At 41.6% G+C, this 26,826-nt stretch overlaps 1 protein-coding gene across 2 annotated transcripts; it reads left to right on the forward strand.

Annotated features, from left to right (window-relative positions):
* Positions 1 to 382: 382 nt before the first annotated feature.
* On the forward strand, positions 383 to 25,126 carry qser1 (glutamine and serine rich 1). Of its 2 annotated transcripts, none has more exons than XM_058387716.1 (13): positions 383 to 716; positions 9,728 to 9,831; positions 9,945 to 10,106; positions 10,299 to 13,784; positions 13,872 to 14,161; positions 16,936 to 17,052; positions 17,298 to 17,431; positions 17,882 to 18,099; positions 19,816 to 19,953; positions 21,057 to 21,154; positions 23,077 to 23,223; positions 23,381 to 23,476; positions 23,751 to 25,126. In XM_058387716.1, the coding sequence occupies exons 1-13, from the start codon at positions 628 to 630 to the stop codon at positions 23,889 to 23,891; spliced, it is 5,220 nt and encodes a 1,739-aa protein (XP_058243699.1). In that variant the 5' UTR covers positions 383 to 627; the 3' UTR covers positions 23,892 to 25,126. The 2 variants fall into 2 exon arrangements, with proteins under 2 accessions (XP_058243699.1, XP_058243700.1); XM_058387717.1 differs by having other exon boundaries at positions 17,298 to 17,407.
* The last annotated feature ends 1,700 nt before the right edge of the window (positions 25,127 to 26,826 follow it).

The raw sequence follows: 26,826 nt of genomic DNA on the forward strand, positions 1-26,826 counted from the left end.
TGTCTTGAATCAATAATACGGTTAGTCGATATGCAAGTATAATAAGAATGCTTTATTATTTCTAAGTATTGATGACCTATTTCTGTTTAGAAATATTTATGTATTTTATTTCATTTGTAATACACCAAGAATTTAGGTGTATAAATTGCAAAAATTAAAAAAAACTATGTTTATTATTATGCAATATACAGTATCATTTGAAGTAATCACTTATTCATAATATCTAACGAAATTTACACATTTTTAGTCATCGTATATTATGGATAGAGTTTTATTATGGATAGAATTTTATTAATAATATTATTACAGTTCAATTAAGGGGGGGGAGAAAAGTGGGAAAGTGTAAAACTTCCAGCTCCAGTCGGAAGTGGTTGCTGGGAAATGAGCCAAAATGGGGAGCACCAGCACCGCCGCCGCCGCCGCCGCCGTGCACGACTGAGTGTGTTTGTTTTTTATTTTGAAGAGTTTATTACACACACGCTGACCATCACACAGCTTTCCCATCTCTCCATGCGGAAACCCGGCGCATTAATCCGTATGAACATGTGAACGCGTTGCGCTTAATGTGTGAATGTTCCACAAAACTCCGTCGGGAAACAGCGTGAGTCCTGAGCCCGTCGCGGGAGGATGGACGGACGCTACATGGGTTCGGGCTTCACGGAGCGGCGTGCCACATCAGGCGACACCGCGGATTGGGCCTACAGCAACCCGGCCAGGTAGGGACAGAGAAAGAGGACAGGGACGGGGAAAGCTCCCCGAGGAAAGGCCGGTGTAGGAAAGGCCTTAGGATTTTAGTATAAATATAACTAGACATTTTCAAAGTCATGCACTTTCTTTTAGAATGTGTTCGATAAAAACTTGGAGCGCACTAACAAACTAGTTTCTTAGGAAAATAGACTTTTTGCACGCTGATTATCTTTTTTTTTCCCCCCACATGTGAATGCAATGGGATTTTTTTTTTTGTTATGTAAAAGAGCTGTATAAACTCTTATCTGTATATTCTACCTTGCAACAGTTTCGTTATTAATCAGAATAGATTGTGCCCCATGCAGTCGTTAGCCATTAGCTGCAATGTAAATAATCATTGATGAGCCACGTGTCTGCAACTTTGGCATTGTTATTGCGGTTCGGTCCGGTATCGATTGCAGCACACACCGCTGGCACAGCACTAGCATGTGCATGGACTTTTATCTGTTATTGCACATGTGAAACAAACAGTGTGTAAGGGTGCGAGACTCAGTATTTGTTTGTTTTTACATTCCTTCTCGGACGAATTATGTGTGGGGGGGGAAAACATTATATAATCATTGATTTTTGTCAGCTTTTTGCTATGTCTTAGAGAAAGTCCTAGCTTCTTTTCAGAATCCTCCTCCTGATTTTGTTTGTGTTTACGTTTTCCTCTTGTCAGTCATTTCATAGACACGCCCCCAAGTGCACCTTGATCACTCATTATGAAAAAGAAGGTGCAATGTTGGCTTTCCCCCGAATCTGAATAATCAACTGATATATATGAGAAGTGATAATAGTCATAATGGTAACTCTAGTTAGTGTGCTAATTCTCTGTTCATGGTGACTTTTAAGTTGTAATTTGCCGGTTGGTCGTGGTAGGTTAGTGGTTAAGGTGTTGGACTCCTGATCGGAAGGTTGCCCTCCCCACCCCTCCGAGCAAGGCCCTTACCCCTCATTTGCTCAGTTTTCTAAAATAACAAAATAAATTGTAAGTTGCTCTGGTTGAGAGCAAATGCCAGAACATGTAAATGTGAGGTCATTTCACACTTTGGCACGAACTTCAAACGGTCTGAGATCGCAGCGTCGCATCAGTGGATAATAGTGAGTACTGTTAGTAATAAGCTAGCTGGTTAATTCAAACGCTGATGATGACCTTATCAGAACACTGATTGCTATGGTCAATGTTTTAGAGTTAAGCATTATTTATTAACTGATCTAAAGCCAATAGTAGTTGAGACGATTAGCTCAAGTTGAAGCGAGTTGAAATCCATGATGAAGGGGCGTTTTTGGTGGTTTTTACTGCCTGTAAGTGGGGACTTAAGTTGCCACCTCGCCTCAAATGCAGCATGGCCCTAGCTGAACCGTCGTAAGGCTTACTGAGTAAAAAAAATCAAGGATCCAAAGATACACTATATTGGCAAAAGTTTTGGGACACCCCTCCAGATGATTCCTGTACTCAACGCCTTTGGGATGAATTAGGGTGGAGACTGTGAGCCCAGCCTTCTTGTCCAACATCAGTGCCTGACCTCACAAATGCACTTTTAGAGGAATGGTCAAAAACACAGCCTTCCCAGAAGAGTTGAAGCTGTTATAGCTGCAAAGGGCGGGTCAACTCCATATTACATTCATGTGCATGTAAAGGCAGATGCTTCAGTTTTGGCCTGGCTCACAGTCTGCGCTCTAATTCATCCCAAAGGCGTTCTATCAGGTTGAGGTCAGGACTCTGTGCAGGACAGTCAAGTTCCTTCACACCAAATTCTCACATCCATGTCTTTATGGACCTTGCTTTGTGCACTGGTGTGCAGTCATGTTGGAACAGGAAGGGGTCATCCCCAAACTGTTCCCACAAAGTTGGGAGCATGAAATTGTCCAAAATGTCTTGGTATGAAGCTGAAGCATTAAGAGTTCCTTTCACTGGAACTAAGGGGTCAACCCAACCCCTAAAACACAACACCTGAATTTAGTGATTTGGAGGGGAGTCCCAAGACTTGTCAATATAGTGTAGAAGGGCAGGTGTTCACAAAGATCTGAGAATCCCCTTGTTATAACTGTATGTTACATAAGCCCTAAAGATGGGTTTTAACTGACCACTTTGCTGTCTCTGACTAATATCACATATTGTTAAAGAATTCTTCACCCTTAGAACATGACATTCTAAGTAAGGTCCAGTGCAGTTGCGACCGAAGACGACTAAAGCTATGAAGTACTGCATTGTTAGACATTTTTATTTGAAGACCGCTGCTATGATGCACATCTATAAGTAACCAATAGAAGGGCTGAATAGGATGACGTGACTCACAGGACAGCTACATATACAATAGTCTCATTAGTTCAGTGTAAAGAAAAACATCCAACAGAAAAATATCCTTATTAGTTCAAGTACACGTTGTTTTATTTCCCGAGCCCATTTTCTGCTCAAGTCACGCTGAGCGATGATGAAAGAAGGATTTACTTTATTGTATTTTAAACCACAGGTCCATCAATAGCGGATCTTCTTCATATAAGCTGGTGTGTAGAACACATCATTGCACAATCTGCTATAGAACGAAGCCAAGATTTTAATGAGGACCAGTCAACAAGTAATAATCTTAAATGGGTGCTGTAATCGCACAGTCTAAAACCAGCTTAACTGTGAGGATCACCAGATGGAGAGTATTGCAAAACTTTGGTTCTGTACAATTGACAAATGCTATGCACATGTATTTGTTCAGAGTTCTGTTTATGACCCATTTTTAGCAATAAGGATGATGTCCTAATACTTTACACGTCTATGGTTATAATGATCAGGTACATCATTTTAGTGTGGTTATTACAATGTTATGAATGATACAGAACAGCAATTCCACACCGAGTTCAGATCCTAAACACCTTGCTACAGAAGGGTGTAAATTTCCTGTAGTTAAATTTGCAACATAATGAGCTGCTGTCTTTTTTTTTTTTTTTTTTTGCACAAAATGGTAAACGAAACCTTAGGATGCAGTGCAAACGGATACGCGAACCAAAAGCAAAATGACTCCACTCCCGAGCACTTTCTGCGGTTCGATACGAGTGTTTATTGAATCCGCAGAGTCCCCCTTTTTGAGTTTGAATATGCCTATTCTGGGTCATGTCCAGACCACACACACATACACATACACAGCAGGGCTAAATCTGAACCTTTTAAACATTCTTTCTCATGCACAATTAAATTTACCCTCTTATGACCTACGCATTACTGAAGCTAGTACTGAGAAATCAGCGCATGAGATACACTTAGCTGTTCCATTTTACTTCACTTACCGTTTTTGTCTGATTTTACTTTTCGTCAGAAAACAGAAACACTTTTTGGTGGTGTGATGCAGGCCTAACATGAAACCGAGTTAGTCTTACTTTAGCCAATCTAGCCGTTCTATTCTACTCGCAACAATTACAATTTCACATTTATTAAGGAATAACACGTTGCACTTTTTATCCATTTTTAGTTACATTTAATGTTATGGAACATTTACAAAACATGTTCTTGTTATCACTGATGTAATAACTGATATACACTATGTTGCCAAAAGTTTTGGGACGTCTGCCTTTACATGCACATGAATGTAATATGGAGTTGGCCCGCCCTTTGCCGCTATAACAGCTTCAACTCTTCTGGTAAGGCTTTCCACAAAGTTTAGGAGTGTGTTTATGGGAATTTTTGACCATTCCTCTAGAAACTCAATTATGATGTCAGGCACTGATGTTGGACGAAAAGGCTGGGCTCACAGTCTCCACCCTAATTCATCCCAAAGGTGTTGAGTACAGGAATCATCTGGAGGGGTGTCCCAAAACTTTTGCCAGTATAGTGTATCTTTGGATCCTTGATAGATTTTTTTTTTACTCAGTAAGCCTTACGACGGTTCAGCTAGGGCCATGCTGCATTTGAGGCGAGGTGGCAACTTAAGTCCCCACTTACAGGCAGTAAAAACCACCAAAAACGCCCCTTCATCATGGATTTCAACTCGCTTCAACTTGAGCTAATCGTCTCAACTACTCTTGGCTTTAGATCAGTTAATAAATAATGCTTAACTCTAAAACATTGACCATAGCAATCACTGTTCTGATAAGGTCATCATCAGCGTTTGAATTAGCCAGCTAGCTTATTACTAACAGTACTCACTATAAGGTCTGGCTCGCAATCTCTGCATTCTATCAGGTTGAGGTCAGGACTCCTTGAGGTTGAGGTTCCTCCACACCAAACTCGCCCATCCATGTCTTTTATGGACCTTGCTTTGTGCACTGGTGTGCGGTCATGTTGGAACAGGAAGGGGTCGTCCCCAAACTGTTCCCACAAAGTTTGGAGCATGAAATTGTCCAAAATGTCTCGGTATGCTGAAGCATTAAGAGTTCCTTTTACTGGAACTAAGGGGCCCCTGAAACACAACACCTGAATTCAATGATTTGAGAGATGTCCCAAAACTTTTGGCAATATAGTGTATATTCTATGAGGTTAAAGTTACTGAACACTTGTACTGGAGACTCCTTCAATAAGTGTTAAGTAAATCCTTACAGAACAAGTTTTGTTTTTTAATCATTTTTATTAGGCTTAGATTATGTGGATATTATAGTTAACAAATAAGAACCTATACTTGTTGTGGCGACTGTCTAATAGATATTTATGGAACTTTTATGTAATCAGTCTCAGCATTTTGTAACAGTCAGTATGTTTTGGGTTATGAGTCCTAAGGACAGAGGAGTTTGAAGTGTCTCTGTCACATGACGGCTATTTTCTTTTCTTATTAACTAAGAGAAAGCAAAAATGAGAGACTGTTGCATGAATGACTGTTTATAAATGCTTTAAGTGAGTACACATGCACAGCATTGAATGTAATTATAAAGTGGTGTTTACTGATAAATAAAAGCAGAATCCTTGCACACCACCCTTGCATCGATTATTTCCATGCTTTTTTAATCAACGCCTCCTGACCAATCAGATTTAAGAATGTAAAGTGCTGGGGTGTAAAGCCAGATAATAACTACATAAATAGTATTGTAGGCAAATCATTCAAATTGACTTAAATGGGCAATTCCAGCATTTTGGATATGACTTTTCAGCTTGTATTGACTTGCAAAGTGTCTCTTTGCCTGCAGAATCCCAGGTTCAGCGGACCAGTTTCAATAGATAAATATGCAAAGCAAGGTCCATAAAGACATGGATAAGCGAGTTTCGTGTGGAGGAACTCAACCTGATAGAACACCATTGCGATAAATTAGAGTGGAGACTGCAAGCCAGACCTTCTTGTCCAACATCAGTGCCTGACCTCACAAATGCTCTTCTAAAGGAATGGTCAAAAATTCCCATGAACACACTCCTAAACCTTGTGGAAAGCCTTCCCAGAAGAGTTGAAGCTGTTATAGCTGCAAAGGGCGGGCCAACTCCATAATATATTCATGTGCATTTAAAGGCAGATGCTCCAGTTTTGGCCTGGCTCGCAGTCTCCACTCTAATTCATCCCAAAGGTGTTCCATGGGGTTGAGGTCAGGACTCTGTGCAGGCCAAGTTCCTCCACACCAAACTCACTCATCCATATCTTTATAAACCTTGCTTTGTGCACTGGTGCACTGTCATGTTGGAACAGCGTCAGGGCTGTTTTTCAAAAGGGGGACCAATACAATATTAGGCAGGTGGTTATAATGTTATGTCTGGTCGGTGTATAGTAATAATCAACATAAAATAATAATTTATATTACTTGAACAAACCTTCAAATCTCCTCTGAAATCTTTATTAGAAAACTTTACTTTATTAGAAGTATCTGTCTCAAACGAGAGCAGGTTCCTACTCAGGAGTAGCCTTGAACAGACACGTTTAGCTAACTTTACAGATGAGTTTATGGGATTTGTCTGGACTGCACTTTGGCTCTGAGTACCAGAAAGATCGCCGATGTTGTAATCATAAAACTTTACTTCTTGACCATGTTCACTAACAACAAAGCTCTCAATAGTCTAGTGTGCCTTCAACTTCTCCTAGTATAAATGATCAGGGTGTCCATGACATAAGTATATATGTCCAGCCATCGATAGGCTAGAACACTGCTTAGGATTATTTAGCCACTGATGGGACACCAAGAGACCAAGATTTGTCTTCTAGAGTTACAAAGTGTTAGTGTAACTGAATGGCACTGCTGCCTTTTAGTGGTAGTCCATAATTATAATTTACGCTTATGTCAATCTTATTCCTAAATAATCTTGTTGGTAAATTCTAACCAAATAAAGTCAGTTTGCTAGGCTACACAGGTCTTTTTAAAGTCATTAAGCCTGCATTTTGTCTGGATGGATGGATGGATAGACACAGACAGACAGATGGATAGATAGATAGACAGACAGACAGACAGATGGATGGATGGACGGATAGACGGATGGGTGGATGGATGGATGGATGGATGGATGGATGGTTGGTTGGATGGATAGATAGACGGACGGACGGATAGACAGACAGGCGGATGGATTGATGGATGGATAGACATACAGATGGATGGATAGATGGATGGATGGATAGACAGACAGATGGATGGATAGACGGACGAATAGATAGATAAATAGATACCACTGATATTTAATCAGTGTCATAATAAGATAAGGTAAGGTAAGATACCATAGATAGATAAATAGATACCACTGATATTTAATCAGTGTCATAATAAGATAAGATAAGGTAAGATACCATAGATAGATAAATAGATACCACTGATATTTAATCAGTGTCATAATAAGATAAGATAAGGTAAGATACCATAGATAGATAAATAGATACCACTGATATTTAATCAGTGTCATAATAAGATAAGATAAGGTAAGATACCATAGATAGATAAATAGATACCACTGATATTTAATCAGTGTCATAATAAGATAAGATAAGGTAAGATACCATAGATAGATAAATAGATACCACTGATATTTAATCAGTGTCATAATAAGATAAGATAAGGTAAGATACCATAGATAGATAAATAGATACCACTGATATTTAATCAGTGTCATAATAAGATAAGGTAAGGTAAGATACCATAGATAGATAAATAGATACCACTGATATTTAATCAGTGTCATAATAAGATAAGGTAAGATACCATAGATAGATAAATAGATACCACTGATATTTAATCAGTGTCATAATAAGATAAGATAAGGTAAGATACCATAGATAGATAAATAGATACCACTGATATTTAATCAGTGTCATAATAAGATAAGGTAAGATACCATAGATAGATAAATAGATACCACTGATATTTAATCAGTGTCATAATAAGATAAGGTAAGGTAAGATACCATAGATAGATAAATAGATACCACTGATATTTAATCAGTGTCATAATAAGATGGTAAGATGTCCATATCATGCAATTCAGTAATATTTTACAGATTGATTAATAGAGGTTTCAGTGCTTGCTGCTGGATAAAGAATATGGTGATTTTTTATGGGGTGGGATTATGCAATCAAAATAATATGAGTAGTGTTTGTCTATTAGGAAAGAAGCTAGCTGTTGTCTGTTGACCATTATCCAGTTCCACTTTTAATCATTTGGGCACAAACTCGCTTTCACTTGGAAAAAAAACAAGCACAGTTCTTGTTTCAAAGGTCAGGTTAAAAGCTAATGAGATAACCATTCTAAATAATGTCTTTTAATTCTTAATATTATTCACTTCAAGCCTGCCAATCACTTTGTACCAATCATGTACCTATTGAATGATCTATGATGAATAGCCGAGAGCTGTAATTAGGATGCATGTTTAACCAACATATAAACAGCTGCCCAGGATAACAGACAAGCTTTTATTTACATGGAGCACAGTGGCAGATGTGAGCTACAATGCAAATAAGAAATTTCCAGCTGTGTTAGATATGATCTGGTGTTTCTCGTTTTCTGTTGACGAGTTAAAAGGTATTGTGTTGATTTTAAAAAATTGTATTTTCTCAAGTTTCCATTCTTTTATATTGTTTTTAGGTGTTTTTCTCTGAATTCTGTATAATTTGATGTTCACACTATAACATGCTATGAGAATGTGGTAAAGGAAAGAAGCTGATGCTAACCGAGCAAGTAAAGTGACTGATATTTATTTGTCCCACTTTTGTTTATTATTAAAGGTCATAATATACGTTATGTTTTGGCTTTTCCCTTCAGGGGTGGCCACAGCGAATCATCTCTCTCTCCAACTATCCCTATCTTCTGCATCCTCAACACTCGCACCCACTAGCTTCATATCCTCATTTATTACACCCATATACCTCCTCTTTGGCCTTGCTCTTTGCCTCCTGCCTGGCAGCTTCATGTCCAACATTCTCCTACCAATATACTCACTCTCCCCCCTCTGGACATGTCCAAACCATCTTAATCTGTCCTCCCTAACTTTCGTCCCCCGAATGTCCAACACGAGCCGTCCCTCTGATGTACTCGTTCCTAATCCTGTCCAACCGTGTCACTCCCAAAGAGAACCTCAACATCTTCAGCTCTGCTACCTCCAGCTCTGACTCCTGTCTCTTCCTCAGTGACGCTGTCTCTAAACCATACAGCATGGCCGGTCTCACCACTGTCTTGTACACCTTCCCCTGATTCTCGCTGATATTTTTCTATCAGAAGAACATGTTTCTAATATATAGGGAAATACCACTCTGACACCGCGGTGGACTGGTATCGGTTCTGTATTTTCTGCCGTTAACTTAATGTCATGTCTGACACGAAACCCACTCACGTCTGACATCCGGATAGGAGTTGTCAAATAAATTGCCATAATTCCTTTGAAGTTTCACATCAAAAAAGGTTACAAGAAGTTGGCGTGGGTGCTGTAAGGTTGTCAGTTTGGATCAGTATCACATATTGGCATATCTATCATGAAAAAAATGGGAAAGGTGAAATCGGTGCATTACTACTTACATTTACGGTCTATTGATATACTAGATATAATGGTTTGTTGAAATACTAATGTTTCCAGAATGCCTTATTGCCTTAACTGTATGTTGTGCAATTGTGTTCCTGTTAGCTCCAGTTATGGTGCGACTCACATAGAGACGGAGCTTCCACAACGGCAATCCTACGCCTCAAGTCATACTCTCACTACCTACACCACCTCTCAACACCCCACAGGTGAGGATATACAGGGAACCGCCTCAAACATGAAGCAATAATAAACTTAGCATAGGCTCACCTTTCTTTGCAAATATTTTATTTTTATTCTATGCTGTCCTTTTCCCGGGTAGGTGTGTCTGGTGTCTTTGATACCGGTCTGCACACTACAGGAGGCAGCACTGCTGAATCGCCAGTCATGAATTTCATCACTTCCATTGAATCCCGAGGCCTTCAGGCTGGACCTGGAGCCACATCTTTACTTCCCCAGTTCAGGACTTCACCATGGCAGACTGGTAAAAGAACAGTTTCTGATATCTATAAGAATATGCATGTAAACAGTGTCTTATTTCTTTAATAGAGTGGCCTGATTCAATCTGTTGAGCAATTAGGACCCAGGTTACCAGGCATCTTTGTGACAGCTTTGTGATAAGGTTCATATTTAGCTGAACAGCTTGTTCCATTTTCTCTTATGGTTCCCTTTCTAGGCACAAATTCTTCAACAGAGCTTTTTCTTACTGGAGCTCTCCCTTCTTCTGGAACATTTCCTACCCTATCAGCTCTTTCTTCCTACCAGCACCCCGGCACCTTTCCCACTCGGAGTTTTGCTACCACATCAGCATTAACTGTACAGCACACTACATTTAGCCCTTCAAATGGCCTGCTTTCACCTAATGATCCTCTACTTCAGATCAAATCTTCTCAAACCACTGTGCCAACAGCTTTTGCCTTTGATCGCCTGGGTGGTGCTGCCTTGGGTTCAAGCCTTCCAATCCAGTCATCCACATATCGTTCAGCCCAGGAGTCTGCACCACATCTCCTCCAGCCACAATTCAGCCTTCTACCCTCTCCTTTGAGTAACTCTCAGCAGATTCTGCCACCTTATGGAGCCCCGATTTTTTCCAGTTCCATCGAACGAGCACTTCAGCGTGAATGTAGTGTCATCAAGCACCATCAGCGGCCTTCCAGCACCCAGCCAGTCCAGCAGCAGCTGTCTGTCAGTGCACAACACTCTTTGCAAGATTACCTACCTGAAGATACTGATGTCTCCTTCCAGGATCCTTCTCGTCATACACCAGTTCCAAACAGCCCTAACGGAATTCCCAATCAGGCCATTAATAGCACCTCTCAGCAGAAGACTCCCACAGTGCAGCTGCGACAAACACATTCCTCGTCTTTACCCTCCTCAGGGTTTTCCTCCACATGTGGAACGAAAGCCAAGGATGAGTCAAACGAAACAGCAGAGGATCTTGGAGAGGGCTCAGAGTTGCATGATCAGGCAGCCTCATCACCCATGCAACAGCATAGGTATGCTTCCACAAGCCAGAAACAGAGTTCTGTGATTGCTAGCCAGTCACAGCCGGCACAGCTTTCCAGTTTGATGTCCGTTAGCCCTTCACAGACATACATTACATCTCAAAGTCTCATGGGCAATCTCAGTGAACCACAAGCCTTCTCTCCCAATCAGTCAGAGAAACTACCTTCTATATACAAAACGTTGCCATTGTTGGCTGCTCAATCAGAAACTGAGACATCTGTAAGCCACTCTCATATGTACGCTTCTGGCCAAAAGCACATAATGGCTTCAGCGTCAAACAGAGAGGAGTATGATGAGCAGGCGCAAAGACTTTGTATGGGCAATGCCTCTCACAGTTATTCTTCCAGTCACTCTCAGAGTTTGTCCACTGTCAGTTATTATGCCCAGGTACCAGAATCTGTTAGTCCCTCTCAGAGCTATGCATCAGGTCAGTCTCTCACACCAAGTCCTCCTTTCTCTTCCTCCTATGGCCACAGCTTACCATCCAGTAATTCCACCCAAGATTACAACCTAATGCAGCCTTCTCCAAGCAAGACAGATGGTATGCTGCTGCAGCAGACTCAGAAATACTTGCTTCCTGAGCAGTCTTCATCCTCCACTGCCACTTATACACAAGCCATCCAGAACAACCAGTCCTCAGTAGATCAAAACCCAGCCTATGGCAAAAAGAAAGAAGATGAGAGCCTGTTCCTTACCTCCAAAGAAAACTGTGGAGAGCTTCCTATTCATAATATGCAGGCATTACAACAGGCTTCAATCAGTAGTTCTACCCAGACTGTCGCAAACAGTGTCGTTGGGGTACAGAGCAATGTGGTATATGTTGTTTCAAAATTGGAAGACAGACATGCACATAGCGTGATCCGAAGCAACTCTCGATCCGACGATCAGTTAATAGGCCTTGCACCAATGTCCTCCACGAAGGATGAGAGAATGAGTACTTTAATTGGGCAGTTGGTAAGCCCTGCCCATTCTCATGTAAGCTCTGGCACAAAAAACAGCTCTACATTGATGCAGTCCTCCCATATAGCCTTGAGCACTGACCAGCTGAAAGAACACCCTGTGCTTCTCAAAGTTCCTACTGTTCAGCAAGAGGACCAGCAAACTCAGAGTAACCACGGCGATCAGAGGCAGTTGCCACAGGAACAGCCACAGTTTGTTCAGCTACCTAGTGCCCAAGTCTTACTGGAGCCTTCACAGATGATCCTTCTTCAAAAACCTTTGCTCCACACAGGGTCAAATCAGTCTAAGCCAGTCCAAATGCAACCAGTTTCAGTTCAGTTCCTGCAGATGAATAATGAAATCCTGAACTCTACAGTCAGTACGATTGAGATTCCACAGATAAGCCACCAAGCTGTGGAGTCCATGAAGCAACACCTGGTACAAAAGGACAGTTTTAACAATGCGACACATCAGCATGATTCTAAGCAGCACTTTACCTTAAGTTCCATCTGCTTCCCTGATTCCATGCTAATGGCAGATGAGAGGAACATTCTGTCCAATGTGGATGACATCCTAGCTGCCACAGCAGCTGCCTGTGGAGTCACGCCACAGGACTTTAAAACCTCGTCTTCTGAAGCGGACTTGGCGTCGATATCCAGCCCTTCAGACTCTAAGTGCCACTATGAGGTAGTTAATAATAACAAGCATGAAGCTAATAGTTTCTCTTCACAGCATTTGATCTCAAGCACACAGACCCTTTCTTTGTCTGTAAATGGTGGACAGATAACAACAGACATGCACAAAGAAGTCGAAGGGCACCAAGCATTTACACCGACAAACTCTCACACACAGCGAAACAACTCGAAGCATGAAATATCCGAGAAGGTGACGAATAATCACAAGAAAAACGAGGTATTACCCAAGGGACTTACTAGCAATGATTCATCTCTGAATTCTGATGGAGGTACTATAAACACGTTTGACAACAACCACACAGACTTTCACCTAACCTCCCAGGAATATAACACTACTAGCTTTGAAAAAACAGACGCCATATCAAAAAATAAGATTCAGCCGAAAGTAGTGAAGAGTGTTAAGGTGGAGGAAAAGTTTGCGGAATGCTCCTCCGATGGTCTTGCTAAGAAGCGCGCCAGGTCAAAAGCTTTTTCCAAGCAAGCTAGCGAAGATGAAAATGGTCAGCCTAAATCTCAAAAAAGATGTGGTCAAGTCAAGCGACAGAACTCCAAAGGAAGTGAGACAAGTTCATCCTCTACCTCTGAGGGCTGTATTGATAGCTACCAGCAACAGGAAAGAATCCGGCAAAAAATAAGAGAGGTCGAAGAAAAACAGCCCGAAGTTAAAACTGGGTTCATTGGATCTTTCCTGGACTTTCTTAAATCTGGACCTAAGCAACAGTTCTCCTCTCCACCCATACGGTCACCCAACCGCGCAAGAAAGTCTTCAGTTCCCAAAAGACCTTTGAATCAATTGTCACTGCCCCCTAAACCCATACCCTCATCAACGCCAATGGTTTCACCAGACATCAATACTGTTAGCTCTTCTAAGAGACTGGATGAGGACCTTCAGAAGAACTTGGAGACACTTCCATCTTTCTCCTCAGACGAGGATGAATCAGTTGGTAAAAACCAAGATCTTCAAAAAAGCATTAGTTCTGCACTCTCCTCTCTGGACGAACCCTCAGACAAGCAACAGTCAGGTGTGTATTTAATGGTTTAAGTTTCAAAACTCTTATCTTTACATCATCTGTGCCATGACTTTATAAATCTGTTTTTGTTGTCTCCAGTCAGCAAAGGTTCCGGTGACAGCACAAGTCAAGAGCCGTCTGCAAATACAAAGCTAGTAAGCACACAGTCTGCGGATACAAAGCTAAAGGAGCAGCAAAACCCTTTGTTTAATGAAGTGCCAGTGGAGGAGCTGGTGAAGAACATGCCTCCTGGCAAACTCGCGGTTTGCCTAACCACAGTAGCTATTGAAGGCCTCACGGATGAGGAACTGTCAGACAGTGGCGAGGAGGGCATGTACCGAGAACGTGACGAGTTTGTGGTGAAAAATGAGGACATAGAAAGCCTGCAGGTATGCGACTGACTTAGATTGAATGTCTTTGTGCAGATATCTATTTTCCTATTTTATCCACACAATGAATCACACTAGTGTAGGCTTAAAATGCTACAAGTTTCAGTTCAGATTTCCCAGAGCTTTTGATATGGATGTAGATTATTAGTTAAAGTCAAAAACAAGAAGTTCTAGATTTTCTTTTTATGCTTACTAGAATCTTTTTTAAAGATTATTCATATTCTATACAATGATCATACTGTATTTTGTTCATTTAAAATCTATCTCTACACTTGCACTGTTAATAAAAGTCTTGGTTGCTTTATCTAAATATACTTTTTGGACACCTGACCATCACACCCGCATATGTGCTGTTATAATAATCTCCACTCTTCTGTTCCTTCAACAAGAGAGTATTAGTGAGGTCAGGCCCTGAGGTCGGGTGAGAATGTCTGGGGTGCGGTCAGGGGTTTCATTTCATCCCAGAGGTCTTCATTGTGGATGAGGTCAAGGCTCTGAGACGGACCATGTTTCCATGAGCCACACTTTGTGCACAGGTGCCTTGTCACGTTGGATTATTTTTGGGCCCATTAGTTCCAGTAAATTGTAATGCTACACCATACACAGACCTCCTATACAACTGTGTGTTTCCAGTGTTGTGGCAACAGTTTGGGGAACGCTTACATGTGAGTGTGAAATTCAGGTGTCCACAAGCATTTGTCCATCTAGTGTCTCCATGGTGTGTATATAAGGACAAAAATAGAGAGAATGTCAAGCTTAGGCTACACACAGGTACACTCTATCACATAGGGCATTAGAAACGTTTCACTGAAGACTCGGGGTTCAGTCTATTTATCTTTTTGGGTCCGATATCATCGATGTAGTGGAAATGAGTATGTTGCCACATAGCATAAAGACCTTTTGATTTTCATTAGGTTTTACACCGATCAAGCATAACATTATGAGCACTGAGAGGTGACACTGGGGTAACACTGATTATTTATATCTATAGCTATTTTACACTTAAATACCTTCCTATAAGCTACACAGATCAGGCATAACATTATGAGCACTGATAGGTGAAGTGAATAACACTGATTATCTCCTCATCATGGCACCTGTTAGTGGGTGGGATATACACTATATTGCCAAAAGTATTCGCTCACCCATCCAAATAATCAGAATCAGGTGTTCCAATCACTTCCATGGCCACAGGTGTATAAAATCAAGCACCTAGGCATGCAGACTGTTTTTACAAACATTTGTGAAAGAATGGGTCGCTCTCAGGAGCTCAGTGAATTCCAGTGTGGAACTGTGATAGGATGCCACCTGTGCAACAAATCCAGTCGTGAAATTTCCTCGCTCCTAAATATTCCACAGTCAACTGTCAGCTGTATTATAAGAACGTGGAAGTGTTTGGGAACGACAGCAACTCAGCCACGAAGTGGTAGGCCACGTAAACTGACGGAGCGGGGTCAGCGGATGCTGAGGCGCATAGTGCGAAGAGGTGGCCAACTTTCTGCAGAGTCAATCGCTACAGACCTCCAAACTTCATGTGGCCTTCAGATCAGCTCAAGAACAGTGCGCAGAGAGCTTCATGGAATGGGTTTCCATGGCCGAGCAGCTGCATCCAAGCCATACATCACCAAGTGCAATGCAAAGCGTCGGATGCAGTGGTGTAAAGCACGCCGCCACTGGACTCTAGAGCAGTGGAGACGCGTTCTCTGGAGTGACGAATCGCGCTTCTCCATCTGGCAATCTGATGGACGAGTCTGGGTTTGGCGGTTGCCAGGAGAACGGTACTTGTCTGACTGCATTGTGCCAGGTGTAAAGTTTGGTGGAGGGGGGATTATGGTGTGGGGTTGTTTTTCAGGAGCTGGGCTTGGCCCCTTAGTTCCAGTGAAAGGAACTCTGAATGCTTCAGCATACCAAGACATTTTGGTCAATTCCATGCTCCCAACTTTGTGGGAACAGTTTGGAGCTGGCCCCTTCCTCTTCCAACATGACTGTGCACCAGTGCACAAAGCAAGGTCCATAAAGACATGGATGACAGAGTCTGGTGTGGATGAACTTGACTGGCCTGCACAGAGTCCTGACCTCAACCCGATAGAACACCTTTGGGATGAATTAGAGTGGAGACTGAGAGCCAGGCCTTCTCGTCCAACATCAGTGTGTGACCTCACAAATGTGCTTCTGGAAGAATGGTCAAAAATTCCCATAAACACACTCCTAAACCTTGTGGACAGCCTTCCCAGAAGAGTTGAAGCTGTTATAGCTGCAAAGGGTGGACCGACGTCATATTGAACCCTATGGATTAGGAATGGGATGTTACTTAAGTTCATATGCGAGTCAAGGCAGGTGAGCGAATACTTTTGGCACTATAGTGTATTAGGCAGCTTGTGAACATTTTGTCCTCAAAGTTGATGTTAGAAGCAGGAAAAATGGGCAAGAGTAAGGATTTGAGCGAGTTTGATGAAGGGCCAAATTGTGATGGCTAGACGACTGGATCAGAGCATCTCCAAATCTGCAGCTCTTGTGGGGTGTTCCCGGTCTGCAGTGGTCAGTATCTATCAAATGTATCCTTTAAGTCTTGTAAGTGACTTAAAGGATCTGCTGCTAACATCTTGGTGCCAGATACCACAGCACACCTTCAGGGATCTAGTGGAGTCCATGCCTCAATGGGTCAGGGCTGTTTTGCCATTAAAAGGGGGACCAACACAATATTTGGCAGGTTGTCATAATGTTATGCCTGATTGTTGTATGTGTAATGTGGCCTGCTTGCATTTTATTCATAGGTCACCCTGAAGGCAGGAATAGAACCTCCAGCCATTTGGAAGGTGCAAAAGGCCTTGCTGCAGAAATTCATACCCGAGCTGAGAGATGGAAAACGAGTGTTTTCTGCTACCAACAGTGTGAGTGAATCATTGCTGACCTCAACTAGCTCTAGACATGTACCAGTGATCATTTTGTACCTCGCATATAATGAGTTCTTTATTTTCGCATAGTTTGGTACCAATACCAAGAATTCATACAATGATTGCACCAAAGATTAGATAGATAGATACATAAATAGATACATAGATAGATGTGATAATATTCTTGAACATGCCCTAACATTTTCAGTCTAGGTTTTAATAACATGTCCCCTGTTGTGCAGTATCTGGGTTACTTTGGAGATGCTAAGACCATGTACCGGAGAGTATATGTGAAGTTTCTGGACACTGTGAACAAGCGGGAGTACGTGCGAGTCTGCAACAGAAAACCAAGGTGCAAGCCCATGCATTCCATTAGGTACTACTAACTTTCTTTTTTTTTTTTTTGCATATTCTTCTTGCTTGTTCTTGCCTGCACACACCCATATGTCATGAGCCAGAGCAAAATCAAAGCAGGTTTCTCCCCCTCAAGTCACGTTGCATTCACTGGAATCCTCCATATATATACACACACACACACCAGCAACAGCGTCCTCATGGCAGCACATTCCCTTCTCAGTCGGTTGTCAGATTTGAACTCTCCATAAGCAAGTCGAGTCCGCTCATCAGGCTTCACAGAGAGCAAATAACACATTTTCTCTTATGCTGGTCATTGAATATTAAGATGGATTGAGTCAAGGCTGGACTGGGCTTGAAGTTTTTGGCCTGCTTGGTCATATCTTATGATTTATGATATAATGGGTATAATATAATATGATGTTTTAAATCTCACACTTCATTTGTTTTTTTTGTTTTCTATTTTGCGTAGAGGCTCCCAGAAGGCTCTGCTGGCCCAGAGAGCTGCAGCACCAGCCGCTTCTGACTCCTCTGTTCTGAAATCCAGCACAAAGCAAAGCCTGTCCAAACCCAGACCAAAGCAGCCAAAAGCCAAGGCTGAACCTCCCCCAAAAAAGAGAAAGAAATGGAAGGAGGAGTTCACAGACTCAACACAGTTGGCTTCTCCAGAAGCTGTTGGTGACGATGATGGTGAGTAATTTTGCTGGAGAAAGAACCCGAAACTTGTCTCAGCCAGTTTTCTTCAGCCATCAGACAGTCCTGGTGCCAGATCTGGTGCTCTGGGATGGGTTTCAATTTTAATTCTGGCTTCGAGAACAAATTTTATGGTCATGATTTACTTTAAGGTTCCTGAACTGAATGACTGATCATTTAACACATTGCATTGATCGGGCATAACATTATGACCACCTGCCTACTATTGTGTTGGTTTGCTTTTGCTACCAAAACAGCCCTGACCCGTCATGCACTGTGTATTCTGACACCTTTCTATCAGAACCAGCATTAACCTCTTCAGCAATCTGAGCAACAGTAGCTCGTCTGTTGGATCGGATCACACGGGTCAGCCTTCGCTCCCCACGTGCATCAATGAGCCTCGGTCGCCCATGACCCTGTCACTGCTTCACCACTGTTCCTTCCTTGGACCACTTTTGATAGATACTGACCACTGCGGACCGGGAACACCCCACAAGAGCTGCAGTTTTGGAGATGCTCTGATCCAGTCGTCTAGCCATCACAATTTGGCCCTTGTTGAACTCGCTTGTCCATTTTTCCTGCTTCTAACACATCAACTTTGAGGACAAAATGTTCACTTGCTGCCTAATATATCCCACCCACTAACAGGTGCCATGATGAAGAGGAAATAATCAGTGTTATTCACACCTGTCACTGGTCATAATGTTATGCCTGATTAGTGTATACCTAACCACTATTGACTTCTCAAATCCGATTGGTCAGAAAATGTTGCTTAATATCACTGGCTAATAAACAGTCAGTTTGTATTAATACACTTGTTTTTATATGTTCTTGTTTCTTATAGTAATAACTCATTCACAACGACTTGTATGGACGACTATGGCTAAAACTAACTGGATTGAAAAAACATAATTTTTGAAGAGATTTCTGTAAGAAAACATTTAATAAGCATTTATAGAAAGAGTGTCCAGCTCTTTTTTTTTTTTTTTTTCTTTCAAAAGTCCAGTTTCCCACCTCAAAGACAGACATTTTTTACGCTTTCCATTTCTTGGTTCCAGAAAGGTCCTTTTGTTATATTAAGTTGATGAAAGCGTGCAGAAAAAGAGTCTCGAGAACGTTTCAGTTTCAATAATTCAGTTTGTGGCTTTTATTTTTAGTCTCGGATTAAATAAGTATCTGTTGCTTCATTAACATTTAAGCGAAGGTCAGTTAATGCATGTGGTCACTTTATTAACATCACTGTTAATGCTGAAGACTATCATTTGTCATGTTTGTCACTAATGGTTAACAGAACTATCATGTAAAGCCTTATCTTGTCTTATCAGACTACAGATGGATCCTTTAATTGCGTGTTTATTCTAAATAGCCCTAAGTAGCCGCTGTAATGGAGCTCTGCTCGTGTTCTCAGTCTCCGTAACCTGACCTAAAGGGATGTTTGGTGTAGTGAGTGTATTCCAGCTTCTTGATTATAATATGTTGTCTGGAATATTCCCAAGCTGCTGAAAACACCGTTTTTTCACACTCATAATTTCTTTTTCTAACCTTTTGGAACATTGCTTATTAAGTCTGGAAATAATGCCGTGTATGTTTGGAACACCAGAGGTGTAACTCCCTGCAATGTCTTGAAAACCATTAACAAGCTGTAGCCTTGTTCTGGCAACTCGTCTCGACTTGTCTTGTAGCGTTCCCTTTCTGTGTCCTCTCTAATCTCAGAGTTTATACCTCCGGTCCCGTTCGCCTCACGCTTCCTCAACACCAGGACAATGAAGGAGACCTTCAAGAGTTTCGTGGAGCTGCTGATCAGCGTCGCTCTGGACGCAGACGTCATGATCACACTGGAGAGAGAGAATGGTAAGGACATCAGAAGCACACAGTTTGATGATTGATTTTAGATTTACAGGAAGTTTGTTCAGGTTGATCAATCACAAGCAGTACTGGTCAGCACTGGTCCCAGACCTTCAGTTCAGCTCAGAAGGATTATTTTGTGAAAAGATCTTTTCTGCAAAGGCGCACCAGCACAAAGTGGGACAGGAGCAGTGGAACGTTTAAAAATAGAATATTGTGTCATTTTAGCGATGCGCTTTTCTCCTGCTTCACCCTGAATTTTCATTCCAGTGCCATTATGGATATTCCTTTAGTGCTGATTCAGCATTTTCATGCCATGGTCAGTTTTTTTTTTTTTTTTTAAATCCTGCTTTAAGCATTTCAGGCATGCGGGCTGTAATTTATTAATGGTTTAGGTTATGCTGCAGTCCAATGGTAAAAACAATATTGTACAAACTGAATATTAACAAATCCTGAAAATTGAAATACATATAAACAAGCTTTTTAATTAGAGTTAGGACCTTCTTATATGCAGGGGATAAATTTCAAGCCCCTAAGCAGATGCCAGAACTATGGATAATAGCAAACACTATATATTGTCATACTGTGCCTCAGGAATTGCACAGATAGAAATATTCCTTCTTGGTATACATCCTAGAATACACATTTTCACCTTTTCCCTTTAAGGAAGCTCTTTATGAATTATCTTTGGCTCATCTGATTTGCCAGCATCACTACTCTTGCTCTTTAGGGCCATTATGAAGCAAAATAAGGGTTTGAACACAAGCTCCGTGATACCGTGAGAGTCGATCTGATAACTGAGACGGCTAATAAGTGAATAACAGCTGGGTAGTGTGTACGCTGTGGACACACTGGACAACATGATAGATTTCATCACTTAACTCCGAACCGTGCACAATTTGATTTAGGAATGTTTACTGTATGTCTGAAATTTTCCGTTTCATTTTTTTTTTTTCCCAGATGATGGTCAACCACGGTAACTGAAACATTGCATTAAAATAGGGAAAAAGCAAGAAACGGGTCTCGTGGAGTTTGATACTGAGTACATGGAAGTGTTTACACGTAATGAGAGGTTTCATGTGTCCGTATTGTTGTTTATCGTCCTTCAGATGAACTTCTGCTGCCTCATATGAAGAGAGTGGACGGCATGATCACAGACAACCGGAGGAGGCTGCTGCCCAAACTGCGAGTGGGTCAGGTGTTTAAAGTGAGCAAGCCTTCAACTTCCACGGACATCAATTCAATTTATTTGTATAGTGGTTTTAACATTGTTACATATAGCATAACCAGAGTAATGGAGAGTGTGGGAAAGAGGTAAAGAAGCGAGTGCAGGCAGGTTGGAATGGGTGGAGAAAGGTGTTGGGAGTTCTGTGTGATGAAAAAATATCAGCGAGAATCAAGGGGAAGGTGTACAAGACAGTGGTGAGACCGGCCATGCTGTATGGTTTAGAGACAGCGTCACTGAGGAAGAGACAGGAGGTAGCAGAGCTGAAGATGTTGAGGTTCTTTTTGGGAGTGACACGGTTGGACAGGATTAGGAACGAGTACATCAGAGGGAAGGCTCATGTTGGACATTTGGTGACAAAGTTAGGGAGGACAGATTAAGATGGTTTGGACATGTCCAGAGGGGGGAGAGTGAGTATATTGGTAGGAGAATGTTGGACATGGAGCTGCCAGGCAGGAGGCAAAGAGGAAGGCCAAAGAGGAGGTATATGGGTGTAATAAATGAGGATAAATGAAGCTAGTGGGTGTAAGTGTTGAGGATGCAGAAGATGGGGATAGGTGGAGAGAGATGATTCGCTGTGGAGACCCCTGAAGGGAAAAGCCGAAGAAGACGACATGTAGCATAACTTCCTGTCGATCTGCTTTCCACTGATGCTAGTACATTTTAATTTAGTGAAGATGTTGTAATAAATAGAGTAATAGAGATGTACCGATGCAGGATATCATATCATACAGTTCTAATTTAATATGTCTGTGTATCAGACCATAACTTCAGCAGTCTACATGATAAATTGGGTTATTCATCCTAAAATACAGATTATATTAGGTGGGGTGTAACTTTCAACTCAATCAAACCCAAACTCTGTCCTCTAAAAAAAAAAAAAAAGTAGCTTCTCAAACATGGCGATTATGCAAGCAGCCAGAGCATTAGTGTATTAGCTGGGGAAAACGGTAATGGCTATGGTCCGGAACAAGCAGAAACTGGAAAATTTCCCCACATATTTAAGGTCTGATGTAAGGAAGCAGTTTGGCTTCTCTTTAAGATGCTCGCCGACTGTCGGATAGAAAACTGTGCCAGATTCACCAAGCATGAGTTACAAACACCGGCACATCTGTAGCCAGGAAAACATGAAGTAACACACACAGGCTGAAGTCTCTCAGGCAGTTGATTCAGTCGGGGTATAAAGAAATCACTGGAAGAAGTTCATACCTGCTGATATGAACCTTAGTATAGTGGAGATTGGGAAATAAAGGGCATATCCCTTTAGTCACACAAGTGAAAACTTGATCAGAGATCTCATGTCGAATTAGCCATGTTTTATTTTCTTACATGCATTAGCCTAGTGCTTAAGGTGTTGGAATACTGATCAGAATGTTGTGATCACAGGTCTACCAGTCTGCCACTGCTGGGCCCCTGATCAAGGCCCTTATCCTTATTATACAACTGAGCAATTGAGGGTTGTCTGCCAAGTGCCAGAAATGTAAATGTTTCCTTCTTTATATGCAGCTAAGAGCATCGGCTGAATGGATGACACAAACACTGTCTCACTGCATCACACTACAGACACCACTGTATCATATTATATCACATTTCAATTTTGGTCGTCGTTCCACCTCTTTACGATTAAATGCAGACTGCAGAAGCAGCATAATGACAGAAAGGACGCCATCTTAATTCAGATTTATTGGAAAGAGCATGGCATTTCCTTAATGGAGGAAACAATTACATCATAATGTTTACAGGATACAAGTGAACATTAACGCCGGTGACACAGGCATAACGCACAGCTGTGGCTTGTGATCAGAAATTGAAATATTTTTCTTGAAATATTAAGTTAAAGCACTTCATTTGTGTTTGTTTTTGTCATTAATTGCGATGCCTGACTGACTCTTTGTCTTTCTCAGAACGCTTTAGACAGCTTTCCCGAGTTGTCAGTGGTGACAGAGCTGAAAACAGACGGAGAGACTCCTACTTTTAAAGTCAGACTGAGTGGGAAAGCGTACAACAGGAAGACTATGAAACCTGCTAAATCCCCTATTAAACTTCCCTTGGTGAGTTGTGCAATGAATCAGTCTAGTGGTACATTTAGGTATCGTATGTTCATTGTACTCAGGGAATGGTAGTACTTGCTTTTAGCCACTAGGTGGTCTCATTTTTATTATTATTTATCGGTAATGTCCTCTCTCTCTCTCTCTCTCTCTCTCTCAGGAGTACGCAGTGGAGCAGCAGAAAGCGCATTGGTTTTCTCTCTATCATTCCCTTCAGCACTACAAGTACCACACATATCTGATGTGTATGGACGAGGTGAGATTGTGTGGTCATTAAGATGTTAGTTATCCAGCTAGATTTTTTGTAGAGTCTCTACACGTACATTTCTATAAACCCCTGCATATCAACTCTAACTTTGGCGTACGTCAGTAAACAGTCATGTGACAGAGTAGAGAATGTCGTAGAGAAATAAAACATAACATGAGTTCCTGTTCATGTATTGTATTGGTGGTGTTGCTCCTTCAGTATAAGTTTCCACGTTGTTCCTCTGATGTACGCATTTTGTTCTGTGGGTTTTTTTGTGTATCAGATTGCACTGTTGCGCTCACGTGGCATGGATCTGGGACAGGAGGAGACGGTGCAGACCTGCATGGGGAACCGAGCGTGGGTGGAGGGCCTGTTTGACCGCTTCGGAGAGCTTCTCACACAGGTGCAGCAGGCCTGCTTTTAACCAGACGGTACAGCAGTAGAACAAGTGGATGGGCCCTTTCTAAAGCACTAGATGGAGATGGTGAAACCCCAGAAGATGGAGCAGCACCAGACACCTGAGAATCATGTGAGAAGACGAGGAGAGGTAATAAAAGCTGGAGAACCATCCGAAGGTGGAAAACTTTAAACTATGAGAAGATGTAGAAAATGGTGAACCTCAGAATCATGAAAGGATGGAAAAACCCAGAGAGGATAAAGAACCATGAGTGTAAATGTTAGAAGATGGAGAATCAAGGTGCTGGAGCATTAGACTGAGAAGCATTAAACAAGGACGGTTCACACCATCAGAAAATGAAAAAACATCAAGGAGACTGTATTATGATCAGGAGCCAGAAGGAAAAATTGGGAATAGTGAAGAGGTTATGAAACGGATGAGAAGATTTTATACAAAGAACAACCGCCGAACCTGGGTATCTATTCCTGGAACCACAGACACAACAGATTTTAGTCATTTTTTTAAAAAAAAAGTCACATTTTAAGCTATTTTTTATTATCGTCTATTCGGCCAAGCTGGACAGAGGTGACGCAACATCCGGCGGATTTTCTCTCTCCGTCACGAATGTCACGAATGTGTGGAACCGGGCCGGTTTACTCTGAGATTTTGCAACACTAATTTTTTTAATAGGAACAACATTCGAAATTGGAGAAGGAGGGGTCCTAATGATTGTATAAATATATAAATACATAGATCTATATGTAAAAACTTTCTATATGATAGTGTACATTTTGTAAAGAGAGCTCTTTGGATGGATTTGACGCCTTTTTAAGCTCCTTTTATATGACAGAGGTTATAAAGATGGAGTCGGTGCAATTCTAATACTTCGTTTTGGGATGATGTTGTAATACACAGCATTGGAACTATTTTCTTGCAGGAAACTATATTTGATAGTCTCTCCGAAAACCCTTTATCTTAAACTTTTTGCTTTCTTTCCCCCCCCCCCCCCCACACACAAAGGAAATCGTACTTTTTCCTGATCATCTTTGCGGTACACTCTGTTTTATAAAAGAGCTGCCCGGTGTGTTTATAAGGCAAATTTCTATCCTCGACCTAAGTGCGTGACTTAAGATCACTTCTTTACTGTAGAATATTAAATTTGCCGCAGTTTTGCACAGATTACGACGCTTTCGCTTTTCAACTGTAGCTGTGATACAACCTGCGAGTATTTTTTGATATGCGAAAAAAAAATAAATTTCCTACCATTCATTCCAACGAGTCTGAGTTTTTCATTTAAAGTTGCAGATCCTGATCTGCGTATTTTGTTTTCGGATTTTTTTTTTTTTTTTTTTTTGCCGAATGAATAGATGTGAAAGGTTTGTGGTCATCCCAGTGACCCTGTGTATGTTCAGGAAGTGCAGTTTCAGGTCATCTGTTCCCATTATTTATGTTTTCATTCCTTTTCACTTCCACTTCCTCTCAGGTTCACCTGTGTGCAGGTACAACATGGAGATTCTGAGGAATTATGGGTCACCTTGAACTTTCACTCATGCCTCTACAGGGAGCGGTTGGTTAATGCTTAACGCCACATGTACACAAATTACACACGACGGTAGATTAAATCAGTGTGTTTTTGCCACCAATGTGTTTGTCTTTTGGTCACGTTTAGGCAGATTAACAGTTTATAGCCTACTTCCTTGAACATTTTAAACTCATATTAAAAGTCAAGAAGCTTTTATTGTCATTTTCAACCATATACAGTACTGGTGCAGTACATAGTGTAATGAAGCGACGTTCCTCTAGGACCGTGGTGCTGCATGGAAATACACAACAGCTACATAAAACACTAAACTAGGAACAACAGGACAGTTCCACATAGGACTACAATACAGTAGTGTATACAGAGCAGCATTATTCATACTCAGGCTAAACAGTGTTGAGGTAATTATTAGAAGACATCCTTCTATGAAAATGGAATCTGTATATTTGAGCATCCTGTTCATTACGTCTGCATTAATTTGAAAACGCTTGGTCATGACCTCAGACTTTACAGCATTGTGTCCTACGCTGGTACTTTCCAATCCATCCCACGACTGTTTCATGGAAAAACTCTTCAGCCTGTGACAATATCCTCTGTTGAACGAAATATGATTGTCAGAAAGGCTCTGTGGCGTCAAAACAAAGACGGCAATGTCCGGCGCAGATCTTTTGGTGAAGAAGGCCACTGTCCAGCGGGTTTGGATGAGGGGCGTTCGGGATTCCACAGAGCACATGGCTGGAAGAAACCGATGTTTGTTTCAGCGCACACCAAAGTCTGCCCTAGAGCTGAGAAATGTATGAATATTGATAAGAGCATGCTCATCTGTGGGAACGGAGCTGAGAGGGCGCTTTGAGGATGGTTAACACTGCTTTCTGCTTTCGCGCAGGGAGGAATTTTGTTTGTGTGGACCGTCGATACTGTCGTTCCTATTGTCCGAGACTGAGCCGGTGGTTTTGGGTGGAACAGCTTCAACCCACAGAAAGTCAGTTTACTGAAAGATCAATAGTGTGAATGTGGCAAAAGATACTATATCACATGCATCAGCTAACACTCTGGTAGTGTCTAAATCTATGTTGAAGCAAAATATGTGATTGCACAAGTATCTGGAACAAAAGGCTAATCTTGCTAGCAAAAATATAAACTTGCCTCTCACCTTGTACACATCTAAATCACCTCAAATTGTTATATTTAGGGATGTGGTGGCTCAAGCAGTTAAGGTTCAGGGTCACTGACCAGAAGGTTGGGGGTTCAAGCCCCAGCGCTGCCAAGTTGCCGCTCATGGGTCCTTGAGCAAGGCCCTTAACCCTTTCTGCTCCAGTGGGGCTGTATCATGGCTGACCCTGTGCTCTGACCCCAACCTCCAAGGATGGGATTTCACTGTGCAGTAATCTTTTCTTTCTTTTTTTTTTTTTCTTCTTTCTT

The sequence above is a fragment of the Hemibagrus wyckioides genome, linkage group LG04, assembly GCF_019097595.1.
Source record: "Hemibagrus wyckioides isolate EC202008001 linkage group LG04, SWU_Hwy_1.0, whole genome shotgun sequence".
NCBI lineage: Eukaryota > Metazoa > Chordata > Actinopteri > Siluriformes > Bagridae > Hemibagrus > Hemibagrus wyckioides.